At 37.1% G+C, this 22560-nt stretch overlaps 4 protein-coding genes across 5 annotated transcripts in view; 2 read left to right on the top strand and 2 right to left on the bottom strand.

The window, feature by feature from the left end:
• Positions 1-853: 853 nt before the first annotated feature.
• On the bottom strand, positions 854-8752 carry LOC140933735 (CDK2-associated and cullin domain-containing protein 1-like). Its single transcript, XM_073383356.1, has 8 exons — positions 8569-8752; positions 8334-8454; positions 5980-6082; positions 5341-5436; positions 4892-4988; positions 3478-3567; positions 2646-2787; positions 854-1100 (listed from the first exon to the last, which is right to left on the bottom strand). Exons 1-8 carry the CDS (start codon positions 8642-8644, stop codon positions 1052-1054), a joined length of 774 nt encoding a protein of 257 aa, XP_073239457.1. The 5' UTR covers positions 8645-8752; the 3' UTR covers positions 854-1051.
• Positions 8753-8825: 73 nt separating this feature from the next.
• LOC140933730 (BRCA2 and CDKN1A-interacting protein-like) lies at positions 8826-14900 on the top strand. 2 transcript variants are annotated; one of them, XM_073383350.1, is made up of 8 exons: positions 8826-8980; positions 9093-9167; positions 9429-9509; positions 9607-9726; positions 9822-10006; positions 11710-11737; positions 12615-12776; positions 14170-14900. In XM_073383350.1, the coding sequence occupies exons 1-8, from the start codon at positions 8837-8839 to the stop codon at positions 14341-14343; spliced, it is 969 nt and encodes a 322-aa protein (XP_073239451.1). In that variant the 5' UTR covers positions 8826-8836; the 3' UTR covers positions 14344-14900. The 2 variants fall into 2 exon arrangements, with proteins under 2 accessions (XP_073239451.1, XP_073239452.1); XM_073383351.1 differs by lacking the exon at positions 9607-9726.
• A 985-nt stretch (positions 14901-15885) lies between these two features.
• Positions 15886-18756, bottom strand: LOC140933732 (large ribosomal subunit protein uL24-like). Its single transcript, XM_073383352.1, has 3 exons — positions 18470-18756; positions 17064-17264; positions 15886-15961 (listed from the first exon to the last, which is right to left on the bottom strand). The coding sequence occupies exons 1-2, from the start codon at positions 18701-18703 to the stop codon at positions 17064-17066; spliced, it is 435 nt and encodes a 144-aa protein (XP_073239453.1). The 5' UTR covers positions 18704-18756; the 3' UTR covers positions 15886-15961.
• A 100-nt stretch (positions 18757-18856) lies between these two features.
• Positions 18857-22560, top strand: part of LOC140933729 (VPS10 domain-containing receptor SorCS2-like) — a 38213-nt gene continuing 34509 nt past the window's right edge. The window contains exon 1 of the mRNA XM_073383349.1: positions 18857-19225. Coding sequence (XP_073239450.1) covers positions 18860-19225 — 366 coding nt within the window. The 5' untranslated portion in view covers positions 18857-18859. The remainder of the gene's footprint in view (positions 19226-22560) is intronic.

Below are 22560 nucleotides of genomic sequence, written 5' to 3'. Positions count from 1 at the left end.
AAATGATAACACGGAACGTTTCGTTCTGCAGTGTTCTAAAAAATCACTATTAAGTCCAGCTGAACTAAATGCATGGTCAACTAAAATAATGACAACATATCGTGACAAGAACAATGCAGATTTCTATACATGTACTTCCACATGTTGTAAGAACATATAAAGAACGTTTTGAGGCTTAAATCGTCCAAAAAATTCCAGAAAATTCAGTCCTAGCTAAGCCTCGGCTATAAATAAAATGTTTTATAAAGAAGAGTGTAATTAAGTTTTCTTTTTTTAGCCTTCACCCCATCTAGGTACGTCGTTCAAAGTACTCACAGTTTTGCAAACGCCAGTGAACATGTTTCAACAGATTCGTGAATAACAAAATAATTTTTGACACTGATTTCATAAGGTCAATCACCAAAATTAGCCTTAGAAACCAAGACGGGAACTGCTTCCTCTTCGTACTTCTAATATCCTTTTCGCTGGTTCCACGCTGATAGATCTCAAAAGAATAACGCCAATGCAATTTCTTAGCCCTAGAGTTTAAGCTCGTCAGGATTAGGTAATCTTTTCTGTGAGACTCAACGCAAGGCGGTCTAAGAGTCACACATTAGTCTCATGTGCTAAGAGTCATTCCAGAAGCCTTCTTTGCGACTTGAGAAGTGAACAGCAACTTGTTTGACTTGCTTCTCTGTATGGTTTAAGGGTGTTAGTCCAAGGAACAAACGAGCCACCCCGCCCACTTCATAAAAGATCTTTGACAGTACTGTACCACTTTTCCTGGGATTGTATAACTGGAAACTAACTTCATGAGTGGAATTTTCATTCAACCGGGAATGAAAATTGGATGAAATTTAGTAACAACAAACAGTATGTCATTCTGGTACAAAGAAATTGTGAATACTTCAATAGTGAAAAACTACTATCTACAACAATGTTTGGATGATTTCCTCTATCTTTTTTCGCCTCATGAGTTGTCCCGGCTTTCATGTACAGTAGTACATATTTCAGTGTATATACAGTATCCAATTTTGATCATAATTTCACTTTGTTCATTTCTTTCCCTCTTTTATCTGCCATGAAAATCGTCACCTCTTCTTTTCTTTCCGGTATCATCCCTGTACAAGAAAAGAAAGTAACAGTCATAATTTTGATATGATATCTAAACACACATTCTTCCCTAGAATATTCCCTTTTCTAAACGATCTCAGAAAATGTCAAAATTAACATGAAGGTCTTTACCTACCATATACAATAATAATACCGTAAAATTCCGAAAATAAGCCCCGGTGCTTACATTTTTCAAAGGCCCTTTTTGAGCGGTTTATTTTTGTAGGGGCGTATATTTGGGGGGGCTTACACATGGAGGGGCTTATTTTCGGAATTTCACGGTATCTTTAGAAACGTATATATGTCCGTAGCCTGCCTAGCGGGCGTCGAAAGGGGTAGGGGATTGGTGGGAAGGAGAAAGGGGAGGGTGGGGAGAGCGGGTCCCTTTGGCGCTTTTCTCACTTTCCCCCTCCCTCACCCCCTCTCCTTTTTGCGCCTTACACAGACTTTGCCCATTTTGGTCTGGAGTCGGGTATAGGTTTCTAGAAAGCTACGGCAGTGTATGAACGTATGAAAGTATTTGTCGTTTCAATTCTAAATGAATAAGAAAGAAACAGTAATAAGCGAATAACAATTCGAAATGGATTTTAAGAAATCTTTTTGTTGGCGTTTTAATTTAAGGTGACTCGACCCAGTTGTTTTGGGGGGGTACCATCCTACTTTGAAGCTCTCTGGTATCCCCACCTTTACTTTTATCGTAAGTCTAACACATAGAATGGATAACATATAGATCAATCTACTTATAACATAAAATTTTTTGGCGATCGGAGTAAATGTCACGTGGTTATAATACCACGCCCCTTTGAGGTCTGAGTCGAAAATCTACTGTTGCCGGCATTTTTTCGTGAAAATCTCTCGGCTACACATAGTGCGCATTAGTGCCCTGCGCTGAACAGAGTTTCACCAAAATCGCAAAGTCCCGATTCGAGAAATTCAGCGGTTTCCAAATTTAGGTCATAATTTATGCCAAAATGGTAAGCAAACTTTACACGATTATATCTAATAAACTATGAGATTCATCCCTTTTTTTTGGGAATCGTCCTTGCAAGTCAGCAAAACGCTTTAGGGCCTTGTAAATGCGCGCGATTTCGAGCAAAGCAAACATATAGAAATTATAGTTTTCGCTATTTGTTGACGTTTGTCAGCGTTTAAGAGTCCTTCTCACGAAAAAAGCATTTTCTTAAAAATTCGTAGTTTTTTTTCCTTCAAATTTTTTCAGGGCCACAATTGATTAACTAACTACCCGGATTCTGAATTTCATGGTCATTGAAAAACTGTGACATTATCTTCTATAAGCCCAAACTTGAGTAAACATTAAAGATTTTTAGCGTTTTGGATGAGTCTGTGCTTTGGGAGTTGTCTATTGTTTCTAGTCTGTCATTATACAGCATTCTTGTTCAGCACGCGTGCAATGACCACGCTTGGCTTGGTTGGAAATTCCAAGGAGTAACCCCCCCTATTCCCCCTCGTTCCTCAAGAGAAGTATTCCATGTTGGTAATCCTGTGCTGGGCAGCACCAACAAGGGCAACCTGAAAAACCGCATGTCTCTTACCTTGAGAAACCTTGACTAGTTACTAGGTCTTCTTGTAACATACGGTCTTCTTGAATTAGAGATGGGAGTTGTTCACACTGCGTTGGTGGCAAAACATTAGGAATAAATCGTGCAAATAAGACAGGATTACGTGATGAAAACTCTGGAAGCAAAACAAAATAAAATAAATTTTGGTTTCTCTCCTTCAAGGGGAGGAAATGAATACATGTAAGCTGCAATAGTGCATGGTAGTGCCAATGAGCAGATGAACGTGGAAACAGTTGTAATACCAAGACATGCAATTTTGAACTTTACTTTTGAATCTGAGATGGAATCCTAGGGTGTGACCATTCAAATGAAGCCTCCTCAGAAGTACTTTTATGTGGTACTACTTCTTTGCAATTTGTTAGAAACTAAAGTTTGGTATTTTCTTCAAGATTCCTTTTAAGCACTTTTGAGCCTAAATGGTTTCATATTTAGTTGGTTGTTGGGCCAACATGCCAGAGCTTAATTGCCTGTCAGTTCTATGAATATAGTACAGGTACGATTCTTGGAACCACTGTTCATTTGTGAGTTGAGTTTGTTGTTGGTGGTCAGTCTTGCACAAGGGTTTTTCTCTTCGTTCTCTGGCTCCCCTCCCTTCCTAAAACCAACATTTCCAAAAATTCCAATGTCATTGGGACAAGCAGGCAATGAATGCATGTGGCTTATTTCATGAAAGGCATTTTTCCATGGTATTTCTGCTGCAACATGAATCAAGGATTCTTACCACAGCGCTAAGTGCAGTAGCCTAAAACCACCCTTTTGGTATCTTATTAATTGTTTATTAATTCATTAAGGGTTTTTATATCACCTGGTTTGAGTGAATAGAGTCCTTTAACAATGGACATCATAACCTGAGGATCAGCACCAAATGGTTTGGATGACACCTCTTCAATAACAGCTGCAACATAATTATAGACAATACAGCTACGGCAATTACGCATGTGATCCTTGCACTTACGGTCAACTCTCTCTAAGACAGACACCTTAGGGACCGACACTAAGTGTCCATCTTAGAGAGATACATACATACATACATCCTTTATTATCTTTCCTTAAACAAGGCTTTTCAAAAATAATTACAAAAAATATGATTACAAACGAAAAAGAGTTCAGTAAATATATAAAAAGTGGATTGGTAAAATTATCTAAGAGCTAAAAATTAATCACTATATACGATCATACATAAAAATTATACAAGAAACATCGTTTATAAAGTTCTATGCCAAGCAAAATAGCTTACTTTTGAGCTTTCATTTGAAGTTTAAAACATCTTTGCTTAGTTTTAATTCATTGTCCAATGAGTTCCATATCTTCACTGTTCTGTAGTAGAAGCTTCTCTGGCCATTCGCCAATTTAAATAAGGGAATGCATAGTGATTATGAGTTTCTAGTTTCTCGCCCATTGATGTTAAATCGTTTAGTAAATTTAGATGTAAGATAACGTGGTGCTGAGCCCGTCATACATTTAAATGCCAGAGTGGCACTTCTACAAGATAGATTAACTTTTCTACTGAGAGCCAATTTAATTCTTTTGATAAAGGAGAAATATGGTCATAATTTTTGGTGCCGCTGATAATACGGCACCCATAATTTTGACAAGATTGTAACTTACGCATATTTCTGTTAAAAGTGTTTGCCCACATAATAGTTTACTAAATGCTTATGTATAAATTATATTAATTAAGAGATGTCTGTCTTAAAGGAAGTCAAAACAAGAGAGTAAAGAAAGGTAGAGACCAACTCTAGGTGTCTGTTTTACGGAGGTGTCCATCAAGCTAGAGAGTTAACTGTTTATTATGATCAACATAACAGCTGAGAAAAAGCAAAAAAATTCAGGCTTCCAATGTTCTCTTTAGTTGATCTGATTTGCTTAACTTGACAAAGACAACCTGTTTCAGCTGATTGTTGCAAGGTCAAAGACAATGCTTTGGAGAACTAGATTCCCAGAAAAAAGGTAATTTGACCAGGAAGAAAAGCCTTGTATCTCTGCTCATGGTCTCCAGTTGTGAAGTTTATACTGCATGTTTTGTTTAAAAATTTTTTTATGACAGAGTCTGGTAAACCTCCATAAAACAAGAAAAAAAGTATTAGGATACGAAAAGAATGGGAAGGAAAAAAATTGAAATAAAAGCTCAAGCTTAACCTATTTTACTTCTTCAAAATCCTTAGAAGCAAATCAATGTATATGATAATTATGATATTTAATAGCTTGAATGTACTTACTGAAAAGAAAATCATTGTCAGCAACAAGATTTGTGAAGAGTTTTCCCAATTCAGTCTTCAAATCAGTTTGAAGCTTTGTTGTGACGTAGAAACGGTTCTAAGGTGTAAAGGCAGGACACTTATTGGATCTTTAAAATAATGTCAGTAAAATACACAAAGATGTCTTCAAAGCAAAAAAAATATATCTTGACAAGGGTGAAATTCAAAATCTACACTAAAAACCAAAATTGTCTTGTTTGCAAGGGAGAGCTGCAAGGATGTAGCTAAGGAAAAGCTAAGCAGGCTCTCGTTTTAGTCAAGCTGGCTTTTTACCCAACTGTACCTTCAAAATTTTCCCATGTCTTGAACCAAACTAATTTTAAGTAATCTATGTATGTATACTCAGTCTCAAGGTTAAGGTATGTTGTACACTCAGTTGGCGCTTGGTGAAGAAGTAGTAAAAATCTTACCATGTAACTGAAGATGGCAACTATGCCACTGACAGCTTGAAAAAACTGTTCCATCACAAAATGAAACTTTTCTAGATATGCTTCTTTAGGGGTTACCTGAAAAAAAGCAACAAAGAAGAAATGATGCAAAGGTAACAAGTGAAACTAAAAGACCTTTTTAGGATGTGATCTTGTTGAAAATTACCATTAACGTATGGAAAAAATGCTTTTAAATGACACACACAGCTGTCATATCAGCAATCCTAGATCCCCGTTTAAGCCCCAAGATCAACATACCAATTCTCCACACTTGAAAAATTGGTTGAGAGAATTTGTTAAAAGATCAAGGCATATTTCGAATTCCTTAAGTGATCATTTATTTTATTAATTCGCGTAACCTTCCTAATTGATTATATACTGATAATGTTATGAGAAAATTGATGTTGGTCACTCTTGGGACTTTTGGGGTTTTTAAGTCTCCTAATTACGGGATGAATCACCTGGTTCTCTGCATGGGTCACTTATTCTCCCCAATAAAAGTGGTAGTACTATTGGAATTTACTCCAAACTTTCCCAAAGTCCATCTCAGTCTGAACATTTAGGCTTACTATTAGACCAAGGGACAATATCAATGCTTTAATATTTTCCAACTTTACTCACCTGAAGCTCCATAGAAACACCTCTAAGATAGGTAGCTACAAGTTCAGTAAGGTTGCTGTACATCCTGTCGGCATATTGCTGGCACACACATTTATAAACAGTGCTAAAAAAAGTTAGAAAGAAAAGGGAAGCATAATATTGAAAAGAGAGGAGAAAGAAGAAAAGTGTTTTCAACAGGTAAACCTTTAAGTTCTTGATTCTTTTAGATCTGGTTTTGCTGTTTACACAAATATTTATACATATTCTTTTAAATTGTAGCAATTTTGCACAACATCTACTTTTTGAAACACACAAACAAATCTCTTACATATTAGTGAAGAGAGTCCAGGGTTTTCAGCAACTGTTTAGATCAAAAGCAGGTCTTTCACATCGCAAAATTGTGTATAGAAGTAGGTATGGGAAGGGAGCTACATCCCTTTTATTGGGGGAGTACAGGGACCTCCGTCTATTTCAAAGCATTTTGAGCGACCAGGAAAGAAAGCAATGATGATGATCCCTTTTACTTTCCCGCATTTTTCACCAATCAAACAAAGACAAAAAAGTGTTGGCAACCAAAATAAAATGAAATACAAAGGATTTTTGGTTTCACTGAAAAACAACTTTTTTTCTGTGAATAGATGGGGCCTCTGTGTCAATCCTAGGAGTCACCTCTTAACCCCCTAATGGTCACCGGTTGTTTTGTTAACGTTGCTAACATCTTAAGTTGTTTCGCTAACAAGCACTACACGTGTATATACCTCGTTCCTTCAGACACAACACAGTTAGTTTCAATATATACGTGTATTTCTAGTTTGTTAAGCCATTGATCAAGAAGTCACGGAATTTGGCCATAAGGTTGGTTTATACAGAAGAAATGAGATGACCCCTTGCTTTATAAGTTTTGTCCTAGTGATGACCTCTTCATGGGGTCTTAGAGCCATGAAAGAAAAAGCGGCATCTTGTTAAAAGAGGGAACACAAATAAAGCGAAATAATATTTAAATACAGTATACAGTTAACGCCATCAATGGAAAATGGTTTGTTTAATATCAGGGATTGCAGAGACAAATCTGGCTAATACAGAGAAACATTCAGCTCATTGTTCCGCCATTTATAATGCATTTGCCCACCATCTTATTTACAACCTCAACAAATGTAATATAAACGTTGTCACAGGTTATAGTATCCAATATAGCCAATATCTTAAATAAACCTTCCTAAGATTGCTACTTTTTGAAGTTGTCCACAATGCCAAAGTTTCTCTTGCGGTCCTCATTGCGGGAAACAAACTCCTGTGCGATGTCGGCTATAAAGATACTGTCTTTTCTCCGCTTGTGACCATTCAACACTGCTAGGTTGCTAAACCTTTCATCACCCATCCTGGATCAAAGCCACATCTTCAGATGCCGCACAGATGGGAATGAACGCTCACCAGCAGTGCTGGTAGCAGGGTTTACAGCAAGCAGTTTACAGATAGTTTGGAATTCCTGATTTAGCTTCTCTACTAGTTCTGGAAACTTTCACACCACCAACAGGATTTAGTCAAAACATGATATCTTCTCCTCACTTTAACATAACTTCCAAAATACGTACATGCCTAGGTAGCGCCCCTGCATCAACATCTTTGCTGTATGATACTTCAAGAAACTTGAACTCTGCCTCATAGTCATCACCATTAGCAGCTTTAACCAAGAAGGTCTCCATCTGTGTGTGGGAGCTGAAGCTTTCGCTGATTGATAGCCTTGACGATAAGATCAAAAGTCTCATAATAGATCCTTCTTAGGTGATCTTTGACAGTTTGGGGGTAGCTTGGTGCACTAGCACCAACCTCCAGTCTGGCCAGAGTGCATCACTTTCTTGGAAGCATTGGTTCACTAAGCAAGCCTTCACTCTTGCGGGCAACATTAGCAGGAAATGGTCAAAGCTCTGACCAGTGTGAATTTTTGTGAACATCTCCTTTGTTGCATTTGTCAGGTGTTGTCCACTGACAGCAGCCATCTTAGTACCCTGAAGATCCTTAGATAGATTATCAGTGTGGGAATATAACCGCTCTCCAAGATGCAAAGCAAAGAATAAGTCAAATCGCTCCATTTGGGCCTCACGTCTTATCATCCTTGCACCCACATCAGGTTGCAATTGTTCGGACAAGCATGTCAACTGGAGTGCTAGAAAACAGGAGTCCATAGGAAATAAAAGTGGTAGGGCTATGGCCCTACCAGCCCAGCCAAATCCCCCTCTGCGATCACTAACTATTGATTGGGAAAAAAATATATAATCTCACTACCTTTTATGAGTCTCAAGATTTTCCTTTATAAAGGGTTGGCAGGTCTGTAATTAATTCAGTTGCATATAAACATTAACAAAATTATAAAATACCTGTACATTTCTTCATAGGAAATAGGTATAAATTGCCCAGGACTCTGTTGCAAAATTAACAAAATTGCACTTTCCAGCTTTGGCCAGTGTAAATTCATATAGTCATCATCACTTAAAAAAACTACAAGGCAAAAGTCACAGACATTTTAGGTATTTCGACAAAGATTTAGCAGACTAGCCTACAAGAGAACAAAATATGAACTTCAGCCACTTTTTCATCATTGACAAGTTGTACCTCTTGCCTGCCTAAGCAGCGAGTTCTCTGACATAGTGTTAGTAGTCATCTTGGATGAATTCTCCTGAATATGCATTTACAAACATGACAAGTTTAAAGAGCGGGAAAATTGCCTTCGCGTTTTCTTCAATCATCGGCCATTTTGTGTTTTGTTTCGCCAAGCGAACCCATTTCATCCCCAGTGCTTCCTCGGCTTCAACGGGACTGGGGCGAAATGGGTCGAGGGTGAGCTTACATACAGTATCAACCGTGAAATCGTTAATTCAAGATGGCCGACTCGGAGTCGGACGAAGATAACGATTTGAAGAAAGGAGAAAAAAGAAGACAAGACAGCAGTAATGAAGATTCTGATGAAGATTCATACTCAGAAGATGATGCAGATACATCAGATGAAAGCTTTGACGAGAATATGGTTGGCCTTTATTCTTGTTTTAATCATCAGCTTTTGTGTACACTTGCAACCTCTCAAAAAACAAAAAAACACGTGATTGTATGATATGTACTGTTTCTTGGTCATTTGATAGGAGATTCCTGTTGAATTTGAAGCCTTTCCTCCAACAGAAGAAGATTTCAATGGGATACGATGTCTTTTGCAACAGGTGGGATGAACTTTTTTTTATGACCATTAACTGTACTGTAAAATATAGCTTGTGGTTTGGATGAAAAATGCAAGCTACGTACAAAGCAAGGCTAAGGGTATGAGAAATTTACTTAATCTGAGACACGGGTGACTGGTTAATATTAGTCTTTCTCAAGGATGGTTGACCATGACCCCTGAAGCCTCACCTCTTTGCAGACATTGTTCTATGTTTATTATTCATAATCTAATGATTATGGTTTGTTTACATTTCTTTTTTCAGTTATTTCAAAAGAGTGCTGTTAATCTTTCAAAGCTTTGCGATCTGATCATTTCCCAACCAGAAGTTTCTACAGTTATAAAGGTATGTCAATAATAATTTTCAATGAAACTGTAATATTATTAGAATGATGTTCAAATCATGATTTTTTGTGATCTATAATGTTACTTTGATTTGAAAGGTTGTCAATGATGAAGATCAAGAAAGCAATGGTGAAAGTAAAGATCATGACGAGGAAACTCATGAATCAGAAGAATATGTGTATGGTGTTACAACAGTAGTTAATTTGAAAAAGCATCAAGTGAGAGCAAAGAGCATGATGTGTTATTGACCCTATCTAACTTTGTTTTGACTACAACTTACGTTGTTTTGTTTCCTCTCTTCGCTCTTACAAAGGATAATGATGCTGTTAGGGAGCTAAAAAAGTTTCTGTTAGATAATTGTAAAGAGTCAGGATCAAAAGAAACAAGAGAAGAGTTCACGGAGGTGATGGAAGGACAACATGCCATTGGATTCCTCATTAATGAACGCTTCATTAATATCCCACCACAGATTGCCGTACCCGTCTACAAAACATTAAGGTAAGAACTTTCTTTATTTCAAGGGGGGGTGATACCCTAGGTAGCAGAGTTTTTTTTTTCTCGTGTGCAGCTGGATGCTTCGGTATTGGCCATAGGCCAACAGACCTTTGGTGGATAAAAAAAATCATTATTAATAGGACTTTTTGGATACTTGCTGATCTCACTTGATTAAATCGCACGCACAGTCCAGCAATGTCAGTAAAGCTGTAACGACAACAATATTCTATTCCCAGTCTACAAGACTTGTCAGTTGTTTGCCTTGTGGTCGCCCATTTTTTTTAATTCTTGCTGATACGTTCTGTCAGTACTGTTTCAAAACTTTCAGCATCGCAAGAACACAGTACATTGTCAACTATTCTTGTCTATCAATGAATTATAACATCTGTACGATTCAAAGTCCCTTAGGTTGTCATTAGGATCTAATCAGATATTGTGTCCAAAATCTGGACCATAGTGATTTAACTGTGCTTACAACTGGCTTAGGCCCGGTTCAGGCGCCAAACTTTTCATGAGCCAAACCTAATACATTGTATTAAGTTCATGAAATCATCAATTAGGAACACCTGTTTCAATTTGGAATGGCTCAGCCGCTCTTTTTGCCTAGCCTGACTGGGAATTTCGCCTTTGGAGCAACTTTAGAACGGCTTTGATTCAGATGCCGAACTTTTCATGTACCGAACCTAATGCATAAAATATTATAATGTATTTCGTAAGCAGTTTGACCCAAATGAGCATTTTTCGCCTTTTGAATTCGAACTTACATGAAGTTCAGCTGCAATTGAGGTCAGCGTCTGAATCAATTCAGCCGGTTTATAATTATGTAAATAAAATGGGTCAGCCTTAATTCAAATTAGGTGCGGCTCATGAAAAGTTAGGTGTCTGAACTGGGCCTTAGTGCTATCAAAGCGATAGCGCTCTGGTCTCAGGGGCTTTTTGCGTGGGTCACCAGAAAGACTTGCCCAAAACCAGAAACCTTACATGAAAAGTCACGCACCCAGGGTAACTTGAGACAGCTTAAGGATGACTAAGATTATTAAAAACTACATGTAACTGAACTAAAAATACTGTTGAATGAACTAATGGTATGACTCTTTCTCTAGTCTGTGTAAAGGACGTGGTCAGTCTGTAAAGAATGCTTTTATTAATCACAAATAAAAAGATGATAAAGTGGTGTTTAAGGTCAACCCAAAATTTCCCTCCAAAGATTGTTAAAAAGAAGTATTTTGAGTTGCCAGATCCTTGGATCATGCTAATTTGCTGGTTGGCCTACCAGTGTAACCTCATTCTCTCCAACGTTGAAGTGGTAGGAAGCTGCTAGGAAAGAATGTTTAACCCCTTAAGCCCCAATATCCACATACGAATTCTCCAAACTGATCTCTATACATTTCCTTAAAGAATGCGTTGAGAGAATTTGATAAAAGACCAAAACATTTCTCTTAGGTGATCATTTTATTAATTCTCATAACCTAATCTCTTGACAGTCTAAGGATATTGTTAGGAGAAAATTGATGTTGGTCACCACTGGGACTTAAAGGGTTAACAAAAAAGTGGTTTGACCATCTTTGGTTGTTGTATTTCATCTCTTTAAGCCAGTGCTGACTGCATTGCTGATTGTTCAGACTTTCATAGCACTAGCTTCCATCCAAGTTCACATTTAAGTGTTTGGAGTTCAGGTATCTAATGGATACTTTTTGTTTTCTTAGATCTGAACTGAAGAAGGTCCATAAAAAGGTATGTGTTTTTAGCCTTGGATACAACTGCATGTATATACATTGTCAAGTACATGTGTGCTTTATCATGCATCTGTTTACAACAGTAGAGCCAAACCTAATTCTTTTGACCCTCTAAACAATAAATTACAAAAGCCTCTCTTTCATAGACAGTTCTCTTGGTTGTGATGATACCAAACTCCATACTATTCCTGTCTCTTTCATACACATCACTTTAAAATAAAAAGGAGAGATATATGTGTTTTTGACCAAGCGTGAGGTCAAGATGGCTGTATATTGGCCAAGTTCTTGACCTAATAGGCTTGGTCAATAGAGGATTTATTATCTGGCCAAAAAGGGACCAATGCAGGAAATCTTGAGCGGGCAAGATGGGCCCATCGTGGCTGCGCAGGTAGCCTATCAGAAAAGAATGCAGGATTCACTTCATCTTGCCTGCTCGCAGATTCAGCCATATAACTAGAAATATGTGTATCGCAGAATCTCGCAAAGCTCTGGGGAGGCCCTTAAAATGTCAGGGATGGGAAGGCGGGAGAGAAATGGAGTAAATAGTGTAACTGGGGAAGGCAGGTTTCAACACTGATTCTAATACTGGAAGGTGAGATGTACTTAATCTCCTTTTGGTTGGAGTGAATTTGAACCGAGTGCTCTGGCTTTAAAAAAAACCTTCTGGGATTTAAATGGGGTTGCTGTTGTCAAGGAAGGGTTGCCAATGTTTTGTAGGTCCTGTGTTTACCCCATTTGACCCTCCTACATGTGTAATAATATTATAGTCAGCCATGTAATAAACACTCTGTCCTTTTTGTGTTACCTCCAGTGTGTCACTATATTACATATCCTTTTTTACTTACCTCAAAATAAAATAATTATTAATGTTCTAGGGTCAGGATACACCTCTTTCTTATTTCATAATACTGTGCAAGACATACAAAGATATCGAAACAAAAACAAACAAAAAAGGAAAAAAGGCTAAGAAGCCCAAAGTTCAGGAGACAACAAAGTCCCTGGATTTTATCAATGTTGAAGATGAAATGTTTCTTAAGGTAAGAATCAATTAGGGCGACTATCAAGATAACAATATCTGTATGTGCAAAGAGATTATTATTGAGATGATCTGAAGGGAAACAAAAATATTATACTTTGAGTTAGCGGGAGTTTCAAGTTATTGAGGGTTTGAGTTACCATGGATAAAATTACAGTAAAAGTATGAGGGAAATTGATTTTGGTTTGAGTTAGCGTGAGGTTCTAGTTAGCAAGGGTTTGAGTTATCGTGACTCAACTGTAGGTCATTCTGCTGGCTTCAACCTACATATTTCTTGGGCGGCTCTTCTGTTATGCCCAGACCAATCTGCCCCCCAAAATTTATAGTTACAAGAACTTTATGTGTGAAGATGTCATATTATCAGGGGCACCCAACGAGAGTATAGTTCAAAACCACATAAACATAGCATTGTTGAACATACTTTAGTATTTAAACGGTAGATAAAGGCTTATTTTTATCCCCTAAAAATTTTTTATCTGTTTGGATTTCCAGCTGAAAGTATAGTGATCCGAAAATTATAGGGATCAAAATTTACCTGTTTGAAAATTTCAGCCAGAAAAAAGGCTCCCGAAAATTCTAGGTGACGTTTTTAGGGTAAAAATCCGTTAAAAATGGGCAATAATACGATTTTTTTGAAGTTCGAAAAATCCTAGGAGAGGCAGGCAAGCAAGAAATTTGTCAGAAAATGATCCGAAAATTCTAGACCTCAAATCGTCTTCCAAACAGATAATTTTCCGAACATTGTCGTTGGGTGCCCCTGATATTATGTTGGCACATATTTCAGAATGCCTATCACAGACACCAGGGATTACATAAATAATTGTGAATAAGTAAATGGAAGATTAAACTCAGTAGTATTGCCTGAGCTAAAATCAGATTTTCTTCAATTCAACCATTTCAAGAGAAACTCGGCCTTGAAATGCAGACGTACATCCTTTCTTCACTTCTCTTCCCTTTGGGTGGAGAGAAGCGCATTAGCAGGCTAAAGAAGTAGACTTGCCACAAGTAGACTGCATGAGTGCTGAAGGTGTGAGTAATGCTCAACTGATCACCTAACCAGCAGAAACTTGAAATGGGCTTTGAGAAAGTCTAGCTAAAGCAAATACAAACCATATTAAACGTGGGAGGCCAGTTGGCCAATAAGTTAGCCAATAATTAAGTAGTGTTGGAAGTTCTGAATCAGCAACCTGTTCACTGCATGTACTTTTCTTCATACTAATTTGTTCTTCTTTTATATCAAGAGCTCACTTAAAACACCCTGTAACCAGAGTTAAGATAGTAAGCGAGGTGGCAAATAGACTGTTCATAATCCCCATCTTAGATGAGGGTCAAATCTACTTTTAAAGAAAGAAGTGTTCAAAATCTCATTCTTGACTTTTCCATCTTGTTTACAGGCAAGTCAGCTATCTTTTAGTTTTGAAGCCAGCACAAGCTCTGATGAAACTCTTGTAGGAGGCAAATGGACATCAGATGATTCAGAATTAAAACCTTATAGAACAGTTTTAGTTCTTTCTACTGACAAGTTTGATGAAGCACTAGAAGGGATACATACAATGCTTACTCAATAAAAAAACACCACTATAATCTAGTGTGGTTTATTAACTGTACTTTTAAACTGTGACCTTTGTGCTTACACAATAAACTTGTGCAGCCAAACAGAGTACCAGAAGAAGATTACAGGCTTGATTGTGTTCAAACTGACCAATGACCCAATATTGCAAACAGCAGGATTTGAAATTATCCTGGTCAAACATTTTGGTGCTCATTTTGAAACAAGAACTGTAAGGAACTCGGTAGTTTTATCTTTCAGGTGCTTTATTTATAATTTCACAGGTGCACTTATGAATTTTAATTCATAAACATAAGGGATTTTTAAGTCAATTTTATAACTGGCACAGATTTTAGTTTGTTTCTTTTGGAAATTCCAAGATTGCAATGTAGATTCTTAATTTCACATCAAGAACTCAATCATTGCAATGAGAGAAGTCAAATTCCTTAGACTGGATTCTTCAAGAACTGGCAGGAACATGACAGGCTCAAATTTCCATTGGTAAAAAAAATCATGGATCATAACCTTGTGATAATATTTATATTTTCTTGGATAGTACATTGTATCTTTTACTGAGCTACAAAGGACCACTTTTGGAGTAGCAAGTACAACATGCAAATTTTGTAAGGCTTTGTGTACTTACAATAAAACATTTCACTTGAAGTCTTGTGAGCAAGTCTCCATTAATTTTGTATTGGGAAGGCAACTTATCTTTTGAAAATCTTATAACCGACATGTCTCTCTGAACACAGGCCTATATGTCATCTCAGTTGGGTGCTGAAGGGTTATTGAAACTCACAACGTAACGTGGTCGGCAACAGTCAAAATTTTAGTATCATAAAGTACATCTTCCATTGTACATGGTTCGTACAATTTCAGACAAACAAATGTAAAAATTCAAGGACTTTTCAAGGATAATTTACAGTTTTCAAGGTCTAAGATTTCTTCAGTAACACGACTTTCTTTGACCCCCTTTTGAACACCTTACTGGCTAAAACACTCAGCAGAGTCATTTGTGATTTTTCACTTTACATTATTATTTTATACTACTTTCCGTAACAACACTTTGCAAAATGACAACAGTCGCTGGGTACGACTTGCAGTTGTATCTGAAGTACAGAAATACCATTTGAAATAAAGAAACAAAAATAACTAGAAGGTCATGACATTCAGAAGATGATGTTACATGTATGAGTGCTGGAGCTTTGTCAGAGTGGATTTGCAAAGGGCTTTGGGTTCCCCAACCGCTTAAAAGATCTTTGGTCCAAATCACAGGGATTTCCGAGGTAAACAAGATTTTCTTGCTGGGAAGAAAAACTTTGAAAACCTAAGGGTGCATTCCATTAGTAAGAACTTTATGGCCAGACCAGTTCTGTTGAACAGAGTCAAGCCAAATCAGTCCATTCCTAAATGGTGTGCATGGCAGATGGGTTTTAAGCAAAAACTCACATTTTCAAAATGACTGGTCTGGCTGGTCAATAATTTCTGACTTTTGGTAAGCATCCTAAGACTTGCATTTTTTTCATTGTGTCAAATTACAAAAGAACAAACAATCGGCATACATATTTTCAAAATATTTATTGAAGCTGATTTCGAAGGAAAGTGATAGTAATAATAACCTTTCTTCACAGGAACATCTGAAAAAAATAAAAATCAAATACATTATTGTTATTATTATTAGTTATCACCATCATTGATTATAGTCAGGGCTCAAATTTATAAAAAAAGGTGAAGTCACCAATCCATACATTATTTTAAGTTGTCAGAAGGTATGGCCCCAAAATAACAGAAAAGCAAATAATTTTATTTTTCTTTTATACCCAACTTTCTATTTCTTCTCACTCAGTTGATTATTTTGTGTTTATGAAACGAAAACATCACGTTTTGGTCATCAGCCCCCAGGAAGAACTGCACTATATTACTTAAGACAAAACAAAAAGCTAAGATATTTGCTCTTTTCTTTTCTTTCTTTTGGCAATATCTCATAAAATCCTTCACACACAATAAGGTGGACTCAACCCATAAGACTTGGCTACATTGATGTTTTTTTTTTCAACTCAAGTCCATTTATTAGTTCATTAATAACTAGATTCTCATTTGAATAGTACAAAAAAACTGTAACATAGTGGTGCTACTGCATCTCTACTTTAACATGCCATTTCAATTAAAATGTTAATCTACTAACACTTAGACGTACTGTAAGTTAGGGGTGTAAGGATTCATATTCCTTGCGGTTTGATTCGATTTCGATTATCTCGATTCGATCATGTAAATGTTTCTTAATTCTTATAACACAACGCATAATGTAAACAACATGCAACCCTAAACCCTCAATTTGAGAATAGTAGCAGGGACAAGAGGATTCACAGTTGCTTCGTTTCTCGCCATTTTTGAGAACCTGACAAAGAACATGTCGCACATAGTTTGCCTTATTTGGAAATTCTCAAGGGGTGGTTGAAGGACAGCATTTTTACCAGGCAGCACAAAATGGCACAAGAAATGCTATCATCTTTGCTCATCAATCATAAACACACAATTTAAAGCGTTCTAGATTCAGATTTTACAATATAATAACTCACTAAGAGCACCCTGGAAAAGGTGTGCAAAAATTGAACCAAAATCGAAACGTGGAAGAAAAGAATCGTGAATCGAACCGAACGGTCATAATCGCGATTAATAGAGAATTTGATTAATCGTTACACCCCTACTGTAAGTTATATAAAAAACATTGTCACCTACTTATTCCGTTGACATTGCTTGGACCTCTTCTTCTGTGTGCTTTCCCTTTTCAGCCAATTTGGACCGGTTCTTGCGCTCTAGGATCTTTTTCCTGTCTTTGTCAAGCTTGAGCTTTATGATCTCCACCTTGCTTGGGTGAATGCCAACACTAACAGTAGCTCCATTAGCTTTTTCTCTCTGTATCCTCTCAATATGAATTACCTATAGTGCATTAAAATTTATTTCATTTATGCTTAAGAGAGCAACAGAGCAGAGCTGCAAGTTGGTCATCGGACAATGTCCCTCAAAATACATGTATGCCAAATGTCAGAAGAGATGCCATGTACAGTTGGGCATAATGAGCATCAGACAGATCAAATACTAAAGGTTATCATTTTGAAGCTGAAGATTTGCATAGCAATAAAAAAGAAAATTTAATAAAAAAATCAATGTAACTGTTTATCTGGTTTGCATGACAGGAACAGTAAGTTGATCGACCATATATCCCTTCTAAAATAAAACATCATGTGAAGTTCTGGCAAATAGGCAGTCAAATTACCACATCAATACAGAACTAGGTCACTTCTCCCTTTCTAATGATTAAATTATCAGATCTCAGCAAATTTCCAACAGCACCTTGAATAACCTTAGTGTAGAAAACCCATAACGTTTTCTATTGCTACTTTTTTCTGACCTGTGAATACAGCCCTTTCTCCTCGCTCCTTTGGGCATTTTGCATCTATGTCTCAATGACAGAAATTCCATACTGATGAAGGTAGTCATGAGGATCAAATGTAAATTTGTTCAAGTTAATGTTTTTCCCAGGATATTATGGTAACGTTTTAAATTTTTCTGCGAACAAACTGCAGCAAAACTCAAGTGCTTCTTTCTCTGAAGAATATTTTCCATGAATAATATCCTTTTTCTAGTAGATTTATTGTGTTTACATTTCACCCCCATTCCCTTTTGTCTGTCATTGGTAACCACAGCTAAAACAATATAATTACTATGTTGACTAATCAGAGCTCCTGACCACAACATGGACAGATTTCACATCATCAGTATGGAATTTCTATTGTCGAGGCATAGACATCTTTCTTGCAAAACGTCCCAAGTGGCTAGGATCAAGGAGAAATGGCTGTATTTGCAAGCTAACTATTTTCCTACGTCTTGGCATGGTTTATGTCACTTATAAGTGTTAAAGGTTTTTAAACTGATGAGACTCTTAATGGCAAGTTCAACTTGTCAACTCATTTGATAAAAGTACATTTTTGTGATAAATTTGTAATGCCGCGCTATAATTCCAAACCTGGGGTACCTGTGGTCATCTGTTATGTGGGTATTTCGTACACACACTTCTCAAGGATTTACAATGCCAACCTTCTGATTATCTGCCGAATAAACTTCTTACTCTATTAATCACTTACCCATTTCTTACGGTAAACCTGAATGACTTTTCCAACTTGCTGACTCTTGAAATGACCACGTGTGACTTGAACTTCGTCGTCTTTTCGGATGGGCATAGAGCGAACATTGTATTTTTGGCGAAGTTCTTTGGACAAGGGCGCACTCATAAGCTTCCTTCTCACGCTGGAAGGCGCTGAGAAGTGAGCTTTTCGGTTTTTCCTCCTTGAAGAGCTAATTTCACTGTTGAACTTCATTTTGAAGACCGACCACACATGAGAGGACGAGTAAAAGGAAGAATCTGTGGTAGAGGGGGGCCCATATGACAGAATTTGCTCAATTAATCGGACCCCTAACCCGCTGACATGAAAGATTGCGGCGCTACAGCTTAGAGCTCCAAAAACATCAAAAACATGGCGTTTACAAGAATGAGTGTGCACTTTTTCTTGTTTTCTTCGCTTATTGGGACGCTTTTAACAATCTCATTTACTAGTGCATTTCGTCTAAATGATGTCATCGATGGCAGACTCAAGCATATCCCTTTAAAGAGAACAAGACCTGATGGTCGGTTCGGTTTTCTCCGCGGAAATGACTTTGAGCAATTTGACAAGGAACTGAGGCAGTTGTTCATTGACGATGGGGCCGAGGATCATATTAGATTGAGGCGAAGTGTGGATGGTACAGTCCGCAGTCATAACCGCACAATAATAGATGAATTTGAACTCAAAGGGGACAACCATTCTGTGGCGTTCTTGCATTGGGCGGGCAAAAAAAGTTCGGTAGGTATCTTGTACAATATAAAACGTGCAGCTTGCTAGATCGACCAGGTGAAACTATATTAAACTTGCTGCTGTAGCGATCGACCGATTGGCATACCATTGAAGCTGTAAAAATCGTACACCTTGCTTAAAGTAAAAAAAAACCAACATTGGCTCATTTGTGTTCATTTTCCCACGTACGTTTGATGAGTTTAGAAGCGGGCACCACAATCTGAAAATAAAAGCCTAAGCATTCGAAACAATTGATCCTATTGTTACGCAAGACATCTCTCACACCTGTTAATAAACAGGTGCACAAAGCCATGGTATTAAGAAATATAAACTTGCAGGGTAGGTAATACGGGAAGTACAATATAAAGCTAAAGGTTAAGTATGATAAGTGTGCATTCCCGTGGCGCATTTACTAGACTAGTTGTCCTACATCAAAGCAAATACAAATGCAAATCATTTCCGCAATTCGGTAGAGCTTGAAATGTAAGCATGCACTCAGGCATGATCAGGCCGAAGAGAAGAGGAAAACAATGTTACCATTTCAAAATTAAAACAACTGTAGGCGACTTTGCACCCTAGAAAACCATAAACTTATGCCAGATAGTTGTTTGAAGAAAAGTGGCATACACAAATGTACTGGTTAGAAAATTTAACACTATGCCATTGACTTTGTTTATTCTATAAAATGGTAGCCTATCTTTGTCTAATAATTCATCTGTCCATAAACACAGTCAATGAAAGTTATTAGACAGAACACTGACCTTTAATTTGGGCAAACTATCAGTTTAGATCATGAATAATGAAAGAGTGCTTCAGCTACCTAAATGTAAAAAGTGGAACATATGCCATAAATCAACAGAGCTTTGTTTCATCTGGCCATTAAAACAATGTAAACCTCTTGTGGGCTTTACACGTTAAATTTAGAGGTCTTATTAAAAAAGCTAACTAGTAAAATAACAAATTACAAGTTATTTGTAATTTGTTATCTTTTTTGTTGTTGAAGACAAAATAAGGTCAAGATCAATAAACAACATTCAATAAAAAATAAGTTCTTACTTACACCCAATACATTAACAGGGTTCGCAAATATGCCAAAAGTTTTCAGATGACTCCACAAAGGTCATGGAAGGAGTCACTTTGACTCCAGAAATTTTCGGTAACAAACACAGTTTTGTCCTAACCTTTTTCGCAACAAATACAATTTACGTTAATTATAAACGTTGTAAAGCTTAATTAAATCATCAAAATTAAAGAATTATGCTGCACGACAAAACAGGAAGAGGATAAATTACCATAAAAGTTTATTCGATGACTGCTATCATGGATTTGAGCTTTCCAGGTCAGCGGACCACCACAGCTACTTTGTGTATCCCTCACGATAGTGTATACATGCCAGGACCACATGCTGGAAAGTCTGAAAATGGCTTTTTTCTTTGTGATACTTGACTCCAAATATTCCAAAATGACTCCAAAATTTGTGAAGCAGAAGTCACAGTGACTCCACTCATCAATAAAATTTGCAAACCCTGCATTAAGCTCACACAATATTACAATAAGTTCAAGAGGAAGGAAAAAGGGGAAAAATTAGCGAAAGGAAGGAGAAGGGGAAAAAAATCTGAATAGGATTGTCAGGATTCCACTTAATAAACCGGCACAAAAGGCACTTGGAAGCTTAAACAACAAATTACAAGTGAAGTGAATTGAGGATGGTCTCACATGATCGGCTAAGTCACACAAACCGATTGTAATATGACATGATAACGTTACAAGAATTTAAGCCTGTCAGTTGCCACATGTGTTTAATATAATCTTTCCACACTATATTGTTCAGATAGTGTACATAGAAATATATCTAAATGAGGTTTCTATGCAATGTTTTTTTCAAGTGTACACTTGACAGGGTTTGCTCAGTCTTGAAAAGTCCTTGAATTGTAGGGGGAGTCCTTGAAAAGTCCTTGAATTCCATTTTTCCTTGAAAAGTCCTTGAATTTTCGTCAACTTTGAATGTTAAAAGTGGCCTAGAAAGTGTTTTTAATGCTTCTTGGTTTTCCAAAACAGAATATAAATCATAGCTCAGAGAAGTTAAAGGTGATTTACTTAAACGTTTTTTGGTTTTCTGCGCAAAAATTAACTATCAATATTATTCAAGACAAGTGAACTGAAAAATGTAGAGAAGTTGGTAGAGAAAACAGTTCAAGCCTTTAAAGTAATATTAGAATGGACTGGGAAATAAAGTTATGTGCATTTTTGTTCAATCTGTGAAATTAGATTTCCGGTAGGTGGTCCTTGAAATTAAAATTGAATGTGGTCTTTGAAAAGTCCTTGAAAAGTCCTTAAAAAATGGTTGCAATTTTTTGTATGAACCCTGGTTCAAGTATTTCTTTTGCAGTGATACCAATAAACTGGGAAAAAAAAACTACATGCATTAAGACACATACCAGTCGGTCTTTGGCTCTCAGTTGTGGTCATTTTGCCTTAAAGTTGTTTTGCCCTTGAACAGTGTTTCGCCCTCTTGTAAGTTGATTTTCCCAATGACAAAGAACACTCAACGGACGACAGTAGGGCCATTTATACGAGGAAAAATAAGACGCGTCTTACATAAGACGCGTCTTAAATAAGACGTGAACTTTCCGTATAAACAGCACATTTCGTCTAAAATAAGATGCGACTTAGCTAAGATGCGTCTTATTTTAGAACAGCCCTTATCACTTGTTCTTAGATAAGACGCGTCTTAGCTAAGACAAGAAAAAACTTCGTATAAATGACCTTCGCATCTTACATAAGACGCGAACGCATGGTACGCATGCGTTAATTTTTGGCGGGAAAATTTTCGCGCCTTGTTGGTTGCCGTTGCTACGGGCCACATTCACATGAAAACGAGTCAAGAACAGAAATAAGACGCGAACCAGTTATACGAGCTGTTCTCGTCTTAGATAAGACATGCTCGTATAAATGGTACAGTTCGCGTCTTATTTAAGACGCCTCTTATGTAAGACGCGTCTTATTTTTCCTCGTATAAATGGCCCTAGTATGGCTTATCAGACATGTCTTTGAGTTAAGCTTGGATTCCATTCCTGATTGCTGGAAAAAGGTCCAATGATCTGAACCAACTGAGCAATCTTGATAATCATATTCAAGATACTGAAAGAATATGTACAAAACTGTAGTCTACATGTGCAATAGTGATTGCAATGATCGCACCAAATCATAAGTCTGGGCGAACTGACCTCAGGTGAATTCACTTTCACATTAAAGAATTACCTTTTTAGCAACAGTTCTATGCCATTCTAGTGCTTTGTGCCTGAAATTTTAAACTTCAAAAGCATGAAGAAATAATGATTCTT

The sequence above is a fragment of the Porites lutea genome, chromosome 4 (genome assembly GCF_958299795.1).
Source record: "Porites lutea chromosome 4, jaPorLute2.1, whole genome shotgun sequence".
NCBI classification, from domain to species: Eukaryota; Metazoa; Cnidaria; class Anthozoa; order Scleractinia; family Poritidae; genus Porites; species Porites lutea.
Note: the sequence above shows the minus strand (reverse complement) of the source record. Positions and strands in the feature narration are given on the sequence as shown.